This window comes from Myotis daubentonii, chromosome 10 (genome assembly GCF_963259705.1).
Source record: "Myotis daubentonii chromosome 10, mMyoDau2.1, whole genome shotgun sequence".
In the NCBI taxonomy this organism is placed as follows: domain Eukaryota; kingdom Metazoa; phylum Chordata; class Mammalia; order Chiroptera; family Vespertilionidae; genus Myotis; species Myotis daubentonii.
Genome location: NC_081849.1, coordinates 65,833,623 through 65,851,251, shown reverse-complemented (window position 1 = coordinate 65,851,251; position 17,629 = coordinate 65,833,623). Strand labels below are relative to the sequence as shown.

Sequence of the window (17,629 nt, the reverse complement as noted above, 5' to 3'; positions counted from 1 at the left end):
AGCGACTCAACAGTATGTTAACAACAACATCACCTCATGGGACTTGAGCCGTTTTATATTTCCTGTTTAACTTCCTTGCTTGAGAATGGACTCAGCCACATTTAACCACCAGTAGTGACAAGATTGATCAATATAAGTCAATATACTTACATAGTGACTGTTGACATAAAAATAGTCAAAGGTCAATTTCTCATAAATGGGATAAGAGTAGGATCCATATAAACCCTACCTCAGGCAGTTGTGAAAGACACAACCATATCTGCAGTTTATTTAAGATACTCAGCTATCTATTTAAATAAACAAAGGCTGGGTTAGATAAACACAGAAAATGCGGAACAGCCGTATTTGTATTCCCAGAGAAGCTAATATTTTGAAATAAATAAGTTGAATAGCTATAAAATTCAGAAAGCTTAAGAAGATTTAAAAAAACAAACACACCTCACAACACTAAGCTTCTATGTAAAAGTCATGTAAACAAAATACTAAAAATCGAAATCATATTACCATCTGCATTAGTCTCAGAAGCATATCATTAGTAAAGTAAGGTAGTAAAGCCAGCTAATTAGTAAGAATTTGAAAAATGCAGTAGAGGGGACAACCTGCTGTTATCATTTCCCCCCTAGATTCCTGTACTAACTCCAATTAAGAAAAATTGCCTTGAAGTACAGAAATATATCAAAGAAAAAAATTAAGTGGCCAAGAAACATAGAAAAAAATGTCCTCATTACCCACAATGTAAGAAATGCAAACAAAAACTAGCAAAGATTTTGTTAAAAATGATGCTTAATACTTCTGAAAATGCTACAAGATAGATATTCTTTGATATTACAAGCAGGAATGCAAATTAGTATGAACTCTAAGAAATTTGACAGCGTATATACAAAGTCTTTAAAATGTTGATTCCTTTTGAACTGGTAATTCTAATTTTGGGAATCTATCCTAAAGGAAATAATCAAAGATATAATATAATTTCAGATTAGTTTTTTTGTTTATTTTTATAATCAATGGGTTATTGTTAGAGAAAATATAAATATTAAGAAATGTAAATAAGAAACAGTTAAATTTTTATGTGACACTCATAGGATAAATTATATAATTATTAAAATGTTTTTAAACATACTTGATATGGAAAAATTTTCATTATATCACATAAAATTTTTAAAAATAAAATTTTATATACATTTAATAAAAACCTAATTTTGATATATTACATATATAAGCAGGAAAAAAAGACAAAGGATATTTTCATTTTAACATATCCCCCCCAGAGTTTGCCACTACACATTTGATCCTTGAACAACACAAGTTTGAATTGTGTGGATCCACTTATATCCAACATTTTTTCAATAAATATAGTCAACCCTCCATATCCCTGGGTTTTGCATCCAGGAGTTCAACTAACCCCAGTTCGAAAACCGTATTCTCCATCGCGGTTTAGAATCCACCTCTGTGGAGGGCCAACTTTGCTGTGTGCGAATTTTTAACTGCATGCAGGTAGCCCTGCCCCTTGCCTTGTTCAAGGGTCAACTGTGTAGTAATTTTGAACCGAAACTACACTGGAATTCTGAATTTATGTAGGTTTTAAAAAGTATTACTAGTAAAGTCTTGGGCCTGCATCAAAGGATTTCAATATTGAAGAATCAAAGCACCTTGATATCAAACCATTTCGTCTTCAGGTGGCGCTGCCCCAGGGGCCCAGAGGTCTCAGGCAGGGCTTCTCTGCAGAGCTGCACTTGGCTGAGGCTGGCAGAGTCTCCCGGTACCAATGCAGGGATATGGGAAATTGTGGGGAGGATTCTCACCTGCTCAAATATCTCTTTCCCACCCACTTGTCATGGGTCCTGAAATTCTACCATTGGTGAGTCAATCCTCTGATTTAGGTTCTACCTTACCCCTGGAACTTCAAAAGAAAACAAAAGCCCACAGTATGAAGTGACATATTAAGTAACATCTGCATCTAAATGAATTTATCAGACTTCCCTTCCTTCATTCCATCAACAAGCATTAATCAGGTGCATAGAAAGTGCTGGAGAGAACCAACGTGGGAACATAGAGCTGAATCAAACTGTCTTCTGTTCTCAAGGGCTTCCCAGGCTAGCAGTGAGGCAGGTACACAGCCGCATGTAATACAGAGCCAAGGAAGAGGTAAATAAGGTGCACATGGAGCCCAAGCTAGCAGGAGGCATGGCTCCTGTCTACCTGAGGAAGGTGAGAAGACTTCAGAGGAAAGGTGCCCTTGGAGCTGGGTCTTGAAAAAAAGGAGTGCAGTCTGCAGAGGCAAAGGAAATCAGATAGGTAGACAAGGCAGCCAGAGAGCGCAAGAGGCTCTCAGGGAGATGCCGGGCTCCCGGGAGGCTCTCGGAGAGCGGCCATGGTTTGCGAGCTGAGTAGGGTAGCAGAGCCTGGAAGTGACACAGGACCAGACTGAAGCCTCACATACCCTGGAAACATGGGCACATTCCCATGTGGAGATGCCAGAAGGGAAGGGGATGTTCCAGAAAAGGGTGCAAGCGGAGTGCTTGCCAACTCTGAAATTCTACCCAAGAGTGCTCCTGCTTGCTCTTGAATTCAGAGCCTGGCTCCCTACTGAAATCAGGTTACCGCCTTGCCTCTCAGGTTGCACTTTTAATCTCTAGGATCCAAGGACACAGTGGGTGACAATCTTGTCTTCCTTAACACATCTTTTCTGATGACTGCAAATATTGTTTCAAAATAAAAATGCTTGATGTTTACTTTTATTGTGTGGGACTTAACTAATCTGAGAATCTAATGAATGATTCATCTTATTCAGACTAATGCACAACCTACCTTTTTAAACTAACAGGGGATAAAAAAAAGACAATGTTATAAGGATACTATGGGGGGGGGGGTGGAATTCTCTGTTTGTTTTGGACTTGAAGACTGGATTCTCCCTTTTATTTTTTAAGAAAAAAAGATCCAAATCGTTAGGAACACTTTGCCTCTTCTATCTGCCCCATCTTTCACCCCCTCAAGGCACACATTTTCTGACAGATCTTCTCTATTTCTCACATGAAAACCCAAGTCAAGGCAGAACCATCATCCCCAAGTGCAAAGCAAATTTTCATTATTAGTTGTGCTGGCAAAAATCTTGGAAAGTGTAAGCTACATAAATTCCAAAAGGACTGAAATATCTCTCTCCAAAGTAGGACTTCCCTGTAACTGAATTTGTGAAGTTTCTCTCCCCCCACCTGCCTCCCGCCTTTTCTGACACAAGCTGAACTTATTTGCACAGTGTTCCAAAGCAGACAGGGACACACACACGCACACACGTACATAAACACACGGAGGAGACGCGCCTGAAAACTGTCTGACGGGCTGTTCCGAACCAGACCGTGTGCAGTGTCCTTGCCCAAATGCATCTGACTTCAGGCTTGGGAACATTAAACAAACACAAAAACAAGACACGGCAATGCGCGTGCTGGGCTGGATGACAGAGGCAGTGAGCAAATATTGGGATTGTATTTCACTTGTTGCCATGGTTACCAAAACAGGGCGGATACTGGCTGAAAGAGAAAGGAATAAAACTGGGAAGACAATGAGTCCTTGGAGAATGTCTAAATGTGCATATGAGGAGCAGCTGATGTGGGTGGAGCGGGAACAGCCAAGAGAAAGACCCCCAATGGCAAGGGACATGTCAATACCCGGGTGTGTGTGAGTAGCGGGCCAGTCACCACTCCACACAGCCCAGCACAGATCTCCAAAAGCCCATGTAAGACCCATGCTGCCCCCAAATAACCAGCGATGAGACATGGGAAGTTTAGTTTTGCCTGGTGGCAGGCAAAATCAAGGCAGCTTGTGCCAGGTGCCCAGAGATAAAATGGTCAGCATGGACCCACACTCTGGATGACGAATAAGACTAGCTTAGTAGTCTCATGTCAACACACCCAAGTCTCAGGGAAAATGATAGAAAATTGGGTCCATTTCTTTGGGTAATCATGATAGTTTCAATTCCCAGCTGATGTCAAAGGGGGGAAAAGCTGATTGAGCCACTTCTACCCCAGGTACTTTGTGCCTCAATAATCAAACTGCAGAAAAATGCTTCCGGAAGCACCTCCTTTAGAAAGCTCACTATCACAGCAATTAACAGATGACCTTCTGATCAACTTCTAACTAGCACATGGAGAATGAAGTTCCATAAGCTTGAAACCCAGAATCTGGGTTCTAATTCCACTTCTTCTGTTAATTAACCACGTGACCTGGGAGATATTATTAACTTGAGCTTCAGGCCTTTGTATCTCAAAGGAAAAGATTTTGCTAAAATAATCCCCAAATTTCTTTCCTGCCTATTAATCATCTTTGGAATTTGGTGATTCTTGGGCAATTGATAATCTTAAATTCTCATTTTCAAAAAATATATATTAAATGTATAATCCTGTGTATTTGGGGTTTTGATCCACATGTGGAATATAAATTCTGTAGAAATTGATTCTGTCCTATAGAAATATAAACAAATAGCTTCTACCTCTGGTTAATGAGCTCATAAGATAACCATTTACATTTTATTAAAAAGTGGCACAGCATAATTCTACATTAAACATTCTACAGTTTAAATGGGCCAAGTGGCAATGGCATACGCAAGGTTCGGAGAAGTGTTGTGGCTTTAGTTCCTCAATAGCTAAGCTCAAACTCAACACTTGTCTTGGCCAGACAGAAATATGGATCGGCCTCTGTCCAGTGTTTAACTATAAGGACTAGAGAATCTAATAGGCACAAGCTCATAGATGGCTGGGCCTGGGCTATTAATTTGAGGCTCAGAACCTGCTTTTATTCAAAGTAAATTACCATGGGGATGCCAGGGACAGCATGATATAAAAACAGGGGAGCAGCAATCAAAGAAGACTTGGACTCAGGGCCTGGTTATTTATGCCACTGGATGATGCTGGAAAAGTCACCTAACCTCTCTGTGTCTTTAAAATGAGCAACCTTCCTGCGCTGCTGTGAGGCTCCAATGAGACAATGCATGTGCAAGTGCTTTGCGATTTGGAAAGTGCTCTACTAATATATACTCATAGGATGATTTTCCCCATTGCTGGCAAACATTGTGGTTTAGGGCCAGGGCCAAGGGCCCTGTGCCTGGGGTCACGGTGCAGCACTATATTTCATCAGCTTCTATTTTCTTCCCAAATTACCCAACCTCTCAGCTTATTCATTTGTAAAATGAGATTAAGAATAGTGTCTCTGTCACTGGCTTGTTGAGGATTAAGTAAGATAATATATTGCAAGATGCTTTACACAGTTTCTGCCACCTATGCAAGTATTTGATTAATATTAACAATTACTATTTCCTGCCATGGTGTTTTAAGAAGGGAAGTTGCCTTTAAAAATGAAACCCATCGTATATATTATTGAGAACATAGATTTTTGTTGCTATTGCCATGGAATCTTCCATAATTCCTACTTATCTGCATATTGGACAGTGGTTTTTCACAGTATTGAGGTAGGAAAATTCTGGAACGAAGTGGTCACCTCGGGTCAGCCCGTCATTGTGTTTTGATCACTGGCTCTAGGGACACATGGCTGCTGGCACAATGCAAACGTTAACGACAGCTTCTTTAAAGTCCACAGCATTTCCTGCCTCACCACAAGCTTCTGAGAAGCAGACAGCCTATTCATTCACCTCTTTTTTTATTCCTGCACTTTTAGGAAGTGAAGCTGAGATGCTTAAAGCAAATAGGCAAATTGAAGAAGTGCATTTCTCAAGCGCGCCAGAGAGATGTTACCTGGAGACTGTCTTTTCATGTGTATAAGCTTTCCAGGCAACTCCATGTGGAGCCCGGCTTCTCTGTGATTTATCTGTGGGACAGTGGGTGGCCACGGGGCACTGTCGGCAAACAGTTATCCAGCCCGATAATTAGGGAGGGGAAAGGCAAACACAAACACACCCAGGTTGACATTCAAAACAAAGTGGAGATTTAACCATGATTGCTCACTCTACCACCCCAGTTCTTGTCTGCCAATCTGCCAGGAGGAAACCAGAGCCAAGAAAAAAAGTGCTGTCAATAATTTATCAGTACAGCTGATTTGGGAAAAGTACAAATCTGGGTAGAAGAATGAAGATCTGAGTTGGGAGCTCAGCCTTGTGTTTAAATGATGACCTGATCTCCCTAAGTCTTTACCAGGTTTTGGTGTCCTCACTTGTAAAATGAAGAATTTGAGCAAGGTCTTTACTAAGTAATCTCCATCTTTAAAAATCCCTGACTCTTGAATAGACTGTGCAACCTATGAGGGAAGGTGGGGGGTGAGGGGGGAAGAGATCAGCCAAAGGACTTATATGCATGCATACGAGCATAACCAACGGACACAGATGGGAGGGGGGGGGAGAGATGAGGGAATGTGCTGGGGGTTGGGGGTGGCCGGGGAGAGGTTGATGGGGGAAAAAGGAGACTTATGTAATACATTAAACAATTAAGAATAAAAGAAGATTTAAAAAAAAAAATCCCTGACTCTCCAATCTTTTGGGTTTCTTTCATTTAGTCATTAATACGTATATTTATGTATGCATTCAATGAACTGTAAACCTAGCTGTGAATGAAGTATTGACAGTCGATGACCAAAATACAGCACAACCAGTCCATCACAATGGAAGAAACAGCACATTGATTGCTCTCAGTTCCTAGGAGGGCAATGATATTTCAACTTCTATTTTTTAAGAAACAGACATATTGCTTTTCTCTCAAGGAAATAATATGCTGTTTCTAGATATCTTTCAAAGAAAACAAATGTAGTCAGCTACTCTTTTTAAACATTTTTTTTATTGATTTCAGGAGGAAAAGAAAGAGACAGAAACATCAATGATAAGAGAGAATCCTCGATCTGCTGCCTAAGGGGATCGAGCCCACAACTTAGGCATGTACCCTGACCGGGAATAGAATCATGACCTCCTGGTTCATAGGTCAACGCTCAACCACTGACCCACGCAGGCTGGGTGTCAGCTACTCTTTACCTACTAATTAGTTAACTTAGCATTTATCTACTTTGACTCTCTCCTTCTCAGTTCCACCCTTGCTCCCTACCCACTCTATCCTACCCTATTTCCATGTTTAGGGTTTGGTTCTTTCCCATAATTTAAATCTAACTCAACTCAATTAAGTTCAGTTTTCATTCATGGGGCCTTTCTCAGTACATGGAGCTTACATGATGCAGGAATTACCTTCAAAGAGTTTCTAATCAGTCAAGTGGAAAACAAGAAACATCAAGATAAAATGTGTTTGGTGCCTAGCCAGTTTGGCTCAGTGGATAGAGTGTCAGCCCTAGGACTGAAGAGTCACAGGTTTGATTCGGGTTAACGGCATATACCTCAGTTGCAGACTTGATGCCTGGCCCTGGTAGGGGTGCATGCGGAAGGCAACCAATTGATGAGTCTCTCTCATATTCATGTTTTTCTTTGTCTAATCCCCTACCTTCCACTCTCTCTAAAATCAATGGAAAAAATATCCTCAGGTGAGGATTAACAAACAAACAAAAACATGTTTGGAGAAAGAAGCAGAAAAGCTAGACCAGTCAGTGAGGCCACAGAGCTCTGTTTTAACCAAGGGGGAAGTTCCACATCACAAACTGCTCCTCATCCTTTCCAGGTTATCTGCTAGCCTGCACTATCCTTGCCATCCTTGTCTCCTATCTATACTAATAAAAGGGTAATATGCTAATTAGACTGGATAGATCAGATGTCTTTCAGACGTTCTTCCAGACAAAACCACAGTAGCTTCGAGGGCCAAGGGGGGCCGGCAGCCACAGCAGCCCACAGTGGCGGCAGCAGCAGGGTGATGGGGGCAGCGCCTTCCCCTGATCGCCTGGTTGCCTCCCACAGAGGGAGGCCAGACTGTGGCTTAGGCCCGTTCCCTGTGGGGAGGGGGCCTAAGCCATCTGTAGGACATCCCCTGAGGGCTCCCGGATTGTGAGAGGGGGTGGGCTGGGCTGAGGGACCCCCTTCAGTGCACGAATTTTCATGCACCGGGCCTCTAGTTTGTATATAAATATAAATTAACCCTAAAGAATGTGATTTAATCTGTTGGTTACTGATATCTGGAAGCTGTATGACATTTTTGTCTAAAGGATAAATGTGTCGAAAAACTTTGCCATTAGAGTCCGAGACATTAGCCTTTGCTAAGTGATGTGTTGTGGGCCAGTTTTTTAACTGCATGGAGCCTCAGCTGGCCCACCTGTAAAATGGGGATAGCACCCATGTTTCCTTCTTTTCCTTTTTCATTTCTCTATGTGTACCTCCCTCTCTCCCTCACTTTCCTCTTTGGGTGTTCAAAATGTCCACGAGGTATCATGTGAATTTCCTTTCCAGCAGACACTCACTGATCCCAGGAACCTGGGAGGAAGAACCTGCTGTTTTGGGTGGTTGGAAAGATAGAAGGCTCTCACAAATTTGAGTTTGCTCTGACCCCCAAACAAAGTCCAATATGCATGTATCCACTTGTGTAATTATGAAGCCACATGTCAGTTGGCTTAATTCTTCTGAACAACAATCCATAAAACTAAATTATAATCTGGTAGAATTATGATATGGCCAGCACAGATGTGGCTACAGTACACTGAAGTCACTGCTTGGTACTAATATACATTACTCAAAAGAAGGACATGTATGTTTCTTGATTTAGGATTTCCAGATTCCTGGGGACACCGATTTTGCTCTCCCACAATGGAAATGACCGATTTGGGGCAAGGAGAGTGGCTGTATTCTATTAAGCAATCACTAGCCAGATAGCTTCTAGCAAACTTGTGCATTTAAAACAAAGCCGTCTTAAGCTCTTGTCTATCTCCAGGACCTCCAAGTTTCACCAGAGATTCAGGATGATGGCTTCTGTCAGTGGCCAACAGGGAGTGTGAAATGAACACCCCTGTCCCCAGCAGAATAGATCTGTAGTGTTGGGTGTGGGAGACGCCTCTCTGGTTTCTCTCCTGTGCTCCGAAAACACCCCCCCGCCCCCCAGAGTGCATTCATCAAAATAGCCCATGTGTGACCTTTGGAAAAGTCCTTGAAAACAGTGAAACAAGAGTCTTAGTTGAAATCTGGAATTCATTCCAGTCTTACACAGGAAGAAAATTAGGCATAGAACAACAAAGCCTATAGTTCTGAGAAGCCTGGGGAGGCTCTGGCTGACATGAAAATCATCGCTTTTTTCTTCTTCACTACTTTGTTTTCCATAAAAGCTTTCATCTAAGTAACCAAAGCTGCTAGAAAATACTGTAATGTTAGTAGATGGCAAGCACTGGTTTCACCAGTGAATAATGCAGGCAGAATAAGAATAGAGATGCTGAGTAATATATTAGAAGTCACTTACTTAACACTTTTGCAAGCTACTAAGTAAATGCTATTCTTCCAATATAAAAGTGGCGAATGTTACCATTTCCCCCTGGGTTAACTTATTGGCAATAATGGGATTAGGCATGGAACTTGGGGTAGAGAGAATAGCTGTGTTCCCTAAGCCCCCAACTCCATCATAGAATTCATTTGCCTAAATATCATGGATCTGGAAATATTTATTCACTTAGAATGTGAATCACCAGAGGAGTGCGCTTGCTCAGTAAATTAAACTGTACAAACATTTGTGGGGTAACACTATTTTTATAAGTACAGACCAATTCCCTTTGTTGCCAGCTGATACTATTCACTATTAATTTGCCACTCCATATGCTTTTATTTCATATGCATAAGTAATCACAAGCCTGTACTCCCTTTGGAAGCATTTTACTTCTTTGCCAGCAAGGAAAAGGGCAGGACACTTTGAGTCAAGTGGTAGCATAAAACCCAGTGAAAATCAATTGGCAGGGAAATTTGGTTTGGACTTATGTTTGAGAATCCACCTCAAGTTTGTCTGGGAGGTCCCTCAAAAAGCATTCAGACCTGAACCAAAAAAGAAGATTCAGAAATAATCCAGCTGCGGAAGGGGCGTAGGATGCTCAGACCCAGAACACATCTTCATACACATGAATAACTTAACTTTTTCTTAAGTACCTTCACAGTTCATTTTTTATTTTCCTTAAAAAAAAAAAAAGTAAATGGCATTACTCTGGTCTCCAAAACTGATGCCAGTTTGAACTGTACTCTGCCAGCAAGTATTTGGTTTGGCTCTGCAGGGCTTGAGTTGAAAAAATATTTGCCGATTCCAAAAAGATTTAACGAGCTTTGCTGAAGATGCCGGTGCCATCTGGCATGTCACATGGACTGTGGCACAGCAAAGAGAACTTCTTGACCACAGATTTTATTTGCCGGAGGTAGCCAACACTGGGAGTTCCATTGCTTCCTTGGGTCAAGAAGCTGCAAGTCAAACGAGTGAAGTTTCCAAGAGAAAATGACCGAAGAAGACATTTAAAAAAAACCAAAAAACTTGCTGCCATTGAAAATGAACTCACTGGGTTTTGATAGCTAATTTTCAGAACTGTCAAGAACATCCTCATACCAGCCATCAAACAAGGTCCCTAACGCTGTCAGTCAGCAAACCAAATAAATCTCCAACTTCTCACAAAAAGACCCATTAGCAAGAGATAGTCAAACCTTTTATTGTCATCCGATAGCTTACTAACTGTGGTGTTAGAATTTGAACAAGGGTTGAATGACCTACTTCAAGCAACTTCACTAGACAAAACCAGCAAATTTACTTCATATTGCCAAGTTGAACATGTATTGCTTTTTATTAATATTTAGAACATGAATCTAGCACTGGGATTGGGAAGACTGACCTTACTGCACCTAAGTCTCATATGTTAAAAGTCATTGAAGGCTGTCACCTGAAGTCATGTGCTTCAGTTACTCTGCACTGATCCTCTCCAATCAACGTCACATCTGACAACTATAACAAAAAACGCAAAATATCCCCATCATAGTGTGTGCTTAGAAATAACATGCATGTATAAATGGGTATGGGGACAGGGCGAGAGGCACTGAAACTGTGACCACCTTGAAGAAGAGAAACATGGGATTAGTTTTAATTTCAGGTTATGAGTAAATACACACATACTTAGGTGTATCCCACTTAACTGCTATGGATCCCCCCAAACTTCTCCATATCTCTTTCACTAAGGCCACGCGCTGATCCAGTGCTCATTACATGATCATCTACTTCCAGGATCAGTAACAAACACCCTCCAAGAAAGAGCCAAGCTCTGCACACAACCTTTGCACAGAAAGACCTATTCACCACAACAAAGACAGAGCCGTCTACTTGACTTGACTGAAATGTGGAAGCCAGAGCAGGAATCAAAAGAAAAACATCATGCAATAACAAAAGGGTGATTATGCGTGTTATTTACCATTTTGGCTTCTGAATGCATCGGCTGGACTTGGGGAGGAGCACAGGGGTTGCTGAGGTTTGGACCCTGCATTCCCAGGAGGTTGGAGTTCACTGACATTTGTCTCTCCATCTAAGACAAAGGAAAGCAACAGAGTCAAGAGGCTGAGGAGGCTGCCTAGGCCTTAGACAAAGCTGCATTTTTCTTTCAAATGAATCGTGTCTAGTTTCTTTGAATAACTGCGGAGAAAGTCTGTGGTTTGGTGAAGGGTAAGCAATGCACTCCTGAGCCTTGAACCCAACCACATCAAAGAATCACCCAACGCTACACCTTCTATAGAAGACGCCCCAAGCCAAACAGAACTACCTTGTCATATAGATCATTTCCAAACAAAAGTATGGAATATTTTCACGTTTGCAAACCCTCCAACTGCCACGAATTATACTGATTTTTATAGCTATGAAGAATAACATATGCATAGAAAAATGCTGGAAGGATATATAACACACCAAATGGTTACCTCAGGTTACCTGTGGCTTTTCCCCCATCCCTAAATTTCATACAGAAACATGAATCATTTTAGCAATAAGAAAAAATAAAATTAATTTTGAAAGCATCTCTGGTGGGTCTGCCTGTCGTTCTTCCTCATAAACACAACTGAAAGGACCAAGCCAGGTATTTGATCCTCTGCCTCTAGCACATGTCTTCCTCCCTGTTAACCTCCTCATGACTACACAGCTGCAGTCTCAGGCCTCGGGGTGGGACCGGGCCTGTGGGTAGGAGAAGAAGGCAGTGGAGGGTTTTGATGACATGATCCACCAATCCCACATTGTCCTGCTAACCCGCTATGGTGTGTAGCATCAGTATTATTCAAAGAGCTGCATTGAATTCTGGCATTTTTGTCTCCAGGGTGTTCCTGCTAAAAAGTAAATATAGCAAGATCTCTATTTCAGTCATGGGAGAATGTGCCTGATGAATATTTTCGGTTTAGCAGAAAATTAGCCCCTTTCAGAGAACCAAAATAAAGCAAATATACAGGTTTGGGCAAAAGTAGATTTACAGTTGTGAGTACGTAAAAAAAGTTTATTCTTGTATTATTTATTATTGCATTATTTTCCATACGAAGAACTGTAGACCTACTTTTGCCTCAACCTCTACTTTATACTGAAATCATAGAAAATAATGAGACGTTCCTAGGGGGATTTTTCAATGCAAGAGTTTTTCCATTTGTTAAAAGATGGAAATGAAAACAATGGTCGGAAATTTTAGGGAACCAGGTTTCTGCTCAAAGTTAGCCTAGGTAGTCTTTGGGAAATACAGAGCTCCTTCTCACTGAAGGAAAGCTCACAGAGGAGAGTTGAGAGCGATAGTTGAACTAAATGACCCTTTAATGCCCTTTCCATTGCTGAGGTTCTGTGACTGCAATTCCTGTTGTGCCCACTCCTGGGGCAGGGCGTGGCTATGACACTGATGTGTGGATTAGCAGAGGTGCTGCTCAGCTTCTCCTGGATGCCTGGTTGACACACCCCTCACTGCAACACCACCAGCCTTACCTTAGCCTGAATTAGTTCATCTGTATCAACAGTGTGTGGAGACGTCAAACTGTTCCAAAAGGAGCTATTGAAAGAATTTCCTAGATGTTCTAGAGCACACCTGCAAAACCTTTTGAGGCTTTACCAATTCAGTAAAATAAAATATTTAAACTCCTATCACCCCAAATTATTTTTTTATCCCAGCTGGTGTGGCTCAGTGGTTGAGTGTCGACCCATGCATCAAGAGGTTGTGGTTCAATTCCTGGTGAGGGCACATGCCTGGGTTGCGGGCTCTATCCCTGGTGAGGGGTGTGTAGGAGGCAGCCAATAGATGTTCTCTCTCATCAATGCTTCTCTCTCTCTCTCTCCTTTTCTCTTCCTCTCTCTCTCTAAAAAAAAAATTAATAGAAATATATTTTTAAAAAAGATTTTAAAAGGGTAATTTTTAAAAATCATGGTAAAATATACATAACATAAGAATTTCCATTTTAACAATTTTTAAGTGTACAGTTCAGTGCCATTAACTACATTTGTGTACTCTAATTCGTGTGTGTGTGTGTGTGTGTGTGTGTGTGTGTTCTCTAATCCTTACATCATGAAGATTGTTCTGGAAAATGCTTATTACTGATAACTCCCACTTCCAGAGGCTGGGGAACAGGACAGTCAAGTAGCATTTCACCCCTTTTTCCAGTAGATGACCTTCTCCTAGAGAGAAATCAAGCCCAACTCAGTTTTTGCCCTCAGTTTTCCCACGGAGATCTTTGGAACGTCCGGCAGTACAGGTGACTGTTAGATGTTCCCACACTGCTAGCCCTCATGCACTACAAACCTCAGAGCAGCCGGTTTCAGCATCTGGATCCCCAATCCACCGTGCTTCCCACTTTTCGGAAAAATTATAGTCTATGACTATTTCTACCCCGTGACTCACAAATTAAACAGAATTTTGAAAACCAGCTGACTTCTCTATCTAAAAAAGAATTGCATATTTCCCTCTAAATGATTATAGGGTCAGGAGCAGTCTCTTCAAAACAACTCTTTGGTGCTCACTAATAAGGCTCTGCACCGAGCCTGTGGCTTTGAGGAGTTAGCTAGAACACGGGGTCAGAAGATGGGGGAGGCTTTGCATTGTCCGTAAAACATCCAGGTTAAAGAATTCACCTTTTTAAAAATATATATATTTTATTGATTTTTTTTACAGAGAGGAAGGGAGAGGGATAGAGAGTTAGAAATATCAATGAGAGAGAAACATCGATCAGCTGCCTCGTGCACACCTCCTACTGGGGATGTGCCCGCAACCAAGGTACATGCCCTTGACTGGAATCGAACCTGGGACCTTTCAGTCCGCAGGCCGATGCTCTATCCACTGAGCCAAACCGGTTAGGGCTCACTTTTTTTTTCTCCCTGTAAATACACTGGAGAACGGAAGCTAAGATACCTGCACTTCAGGGGGCTTTTGTAATAATAGATGGATGTTCATATGCCCAAATTATTTAAGCATGTAACTTTGGAGATAGAATATCACAACCCAGTGCGCTCCTTAAAGGCAATGCCTGCCTTGTTCCTCACCCCATCCTAGAGTCTACCATGGTAGTTGGCCCATAGAAAGTGCTCAACAAAAGTTTGTGGAATGAGTGAGTGAACAAATACATCATTTTGTTTCAGACCCAAGGCTCTGTGAAATGTGTGGCATAACAGCATATGCTACCAATCAGTTAAAAGTCTCACTTGCACCTGCAGACACAGACCTTTTTTATACCCGGAAACCATGGTTTTCTGTGGCAGGAACTCTAGAAGATGATGCTCAGAATGCCAGCATTATAGCATCAGAGCTGGTGACTTGATAATATGGAAGACAAGACCCAGATTTCTAGGTCCTGTAACTTTTAGGATATGCTTTTTAGAGCTTTTATATTTCCATTAGTTACATCTATGTCACTTTCGACCTCAGTTTCTCAACCTCAGCACTATTTACAATTTGAGCAAAATAATTACTTGTTGTGGTGGCTGTTCTGTGCATTGTAGAATATTTAACAGCATCCCTGGCCTCCACCCACTAGATGCCAGTCACTCCCCCCGGCCCCCCGCCCCAGTTGTGACAATCAACAGTATTTCCAGATGCTGCCCAATGTTCTCAGGGAGCCAAATCACCCCTGGCTGAGCATCACTGCTCTGGACTGATGCTATTGTCGTGGCAGCTGCTACCTGTCCCTGACACGGGGTTGGGAACTCCTGTGCAGGAAGCATCCCTGATTTCTATCTACACTGGCTCTGCACCATGCACATGATTCTTCGTTTCTATTCTGAAGCATCACCAGGAGGTCAAGTTGTACAATGAAGTGATGTGGCACAACAAAGAGAGGCAGGAAACAGGTGCTAGGTACCTTTTTTCTGGGCCCTTTAACCCAAGTGTCCCACATATGTCCCTGAGACTGGTACACACTTGAGTCAAATGGAAGAAAGGTCACTCAGTGATATTTTTTGAACAACGCATCAACTTTCTGAGAGGAGATTAATTCCTTGTTGAGAGGAATTTAGAGCCTAAATGGAGACGGCATATGGTGGATGTCTTCATGCAATTAGTTGGGTTGAATAAAACCTGGGTTAATGACATTGATGGTGCTGTTTTGCTTCACTGAAAGATGTTTACATTGAGGAACATAGGTGAAGTCAGCCAGGTCATCTGACCCAATTTTGCAAAGACTGTTTCTAGCCTGAACTACCCGATATATGCAGTGGGCAAGTCCCTTTCTCTAAACTGGGGCACCAGGCCCCCAGGCCCTCCTCATTCCCTTCCCACTCGGATAAATGAGCAAACTGCTCAACCTGCCAGAGCCGAGCTGCTCATTGTGAGTTTAGATTTGGGTTCCAGTCACAACTCTTCATTCACAAGCTGCGTGACATTGGGCAATTAGCTTTCCATTTGTAAAATGAGTGTCAGCATTCCCGCAGGATTGCTGTGATAGCAAAATGAAATAACAAAGGTAGACAATTCTTTAAAATACTCTGCAAGGCACTGCTGATCCCAGTGTGGGAGGGCTTTAATAGAATCGTCACACCACTCTAGGGTTTTTGAGAACCCTTGTGGCCCCGTGACTAACACCAGCCACCAAATGTCCACCAATGCAGAATGCCAGGGAGGATGAAGAAGCACATGCAGGGGATCCCACGGAAGGAGAGCATGGTTCGCTCTGGAAGAATCTGTGTCTCCCACCTATGTCCATCTGTTGCTTTCAAAGAGGAGCAGGAAAATATAATGGTGATGAGTGTAGACGTTGGAGTCAGACTACCTGAATGTCAATCCTAACTCCATCCCCTACTGGCTCTGTGACCTTAGCCAAGTTACTCAGTTTCCTCATCTGTAAAATGGGGATAAGAACAGTGCATACCTCAGAGGGTTGTTGTGAGAAAGGAGGGAACATACATATCGTGTGGATGTTAAGACTGAGCTCTGGAGCAAGAATGCCTGGGTTCAAAACTCAGCTGCTCTGTTTCTCAGACAAGCAAGGTATCTTCACTCATTCAAAAAATGGGGAAGTATTAGTACCTACCTCCTAGGATTGTTTCATGTGTTGATAAAGTGCCTAGAGATAACTAGCACATGAGAAGCACTCAACAAATGCTGCGAGAATAATTAAGAGAGCATGGCATGCATGACTACATGTTAGAATTATATGTAGTACCATCGTTATTATTGGCATTATTATTACTCTGAGCCCTGGCCAGACCACTCACTGTCAGTTTAAGGACACTCTGTAAATAGCCCAAGTGTAGACTTTGGAGTGGTCATAAAACATGTCTCTGAACAAATCCCGTTCCCTGGCTGTGGCAAGTTCACTTGTCACCAGTAGGGAGATGAGCCTGTGCCTCACCAGGGAAGCACTGAGGAACAGGAAAGCCAGCAAGATGCTTGGGATGGACAAGCAGGCCCTCAAAGCCACTTGCACACAGCTCAGCTCTCTATCCAGTGGCCACTTTCTCCCCAGGCAGCCAGAAGCTCAGTTTCCCTTCCTTTTTCAAATGGGGCAAGGCTGGGAGGAAGTGAGGAGCACTTACTGGCATCAGGACAGCAGAAGATCCCGGCATCGTAGGGTTGGGCAGGGTCCCGGGCATGGAGGCTGGCATGGGCTGTCTCTGTCTGTTGTGGATGTGTAGCAGAGAAGATAGAGAGCCTGGAACAGGCCTGGGGACAAGGAACGAGAGAAGCAGGTATTATTCCTGATGCCCTGGGCAGGGGATTCACTGCCAGTTTCCCGGGACCAGAACCAGCGGGGGCAACACCATTATATGCAAAGCAGATCAAATCTTCTGGTGGGAGCCACATAATTGAGGATATTAGGGAAATAATAACAAATAAAACACAAGTCTGGCTTCCTTTGCTGCTTCCTAGTTAATACATCAAATTCTACTTCATTTCCTGACCTCTGTTATCTAACTGATGTTCAATAGACAACAAGTTGATAAATCTTCTAACCCCTGCATCTTATCATGGAGACTCAGTGGTAAAATCCTGCAGTGACTAGGAAGTCTCTGTCCTCTGGAGGACTTTAAAACCAGAGATGTGTGTGCATGTGTTTTATCCACAAACTCATACACCTCTGCCTGGAAGCCCTCCTGGCTTGGCTCTGGATACATTTGCACTGTCTGGATTTGCAGAGCCAGCTTCATTCATGAATTCCCAATAGAAATCTATTTTGACTTTTTCACTGTTCTCCACTGTGAGTGGAACAAAAAACAAAATCCAGGACACAAATGAAAGCAGTCGGGTTGTGTTCAGGCCACTGTAGTGGGACAAGTCTGGAGCCCAGCCCCCAATTTCCAACCCCTCGTTTCATAATAAC

The 17,629-nt window shown here is 42.4% G+C and overlaps 1 protein-coding gene across 4 annotated transcripts in view; it reads right to left on the bottom strand.

Annotated features, from left to right (window-relative positions):
• The window catches only part of CREB5 (cAMP responsive element binding protein 5), a 407,945-nt gene that overhangs the window by 85,781 nt on the left and 304,535 nt on the right, over positions 1-17,629 (bottom strand). For all 4 annotated transcript variants that reach the window (XM_059712651.1, XM_059712652.1, XM_059712649.1 and 1 more), the window contains exons 6-7: positions 16,845-16,971; positions 11,281-11,391 (exon numbers count right to left, since the gene is read on the bottom strand). In XM_059712651.1, the coding sequence (XP_059568634.1) occupies positions 11,281-11,391; positions 16,845-16,971 (238 nt within the window). The remainder of the gene's footprint in view (positions 1-11,280; positions 11,392-16,844; positions 16,972-17,629) is intronic.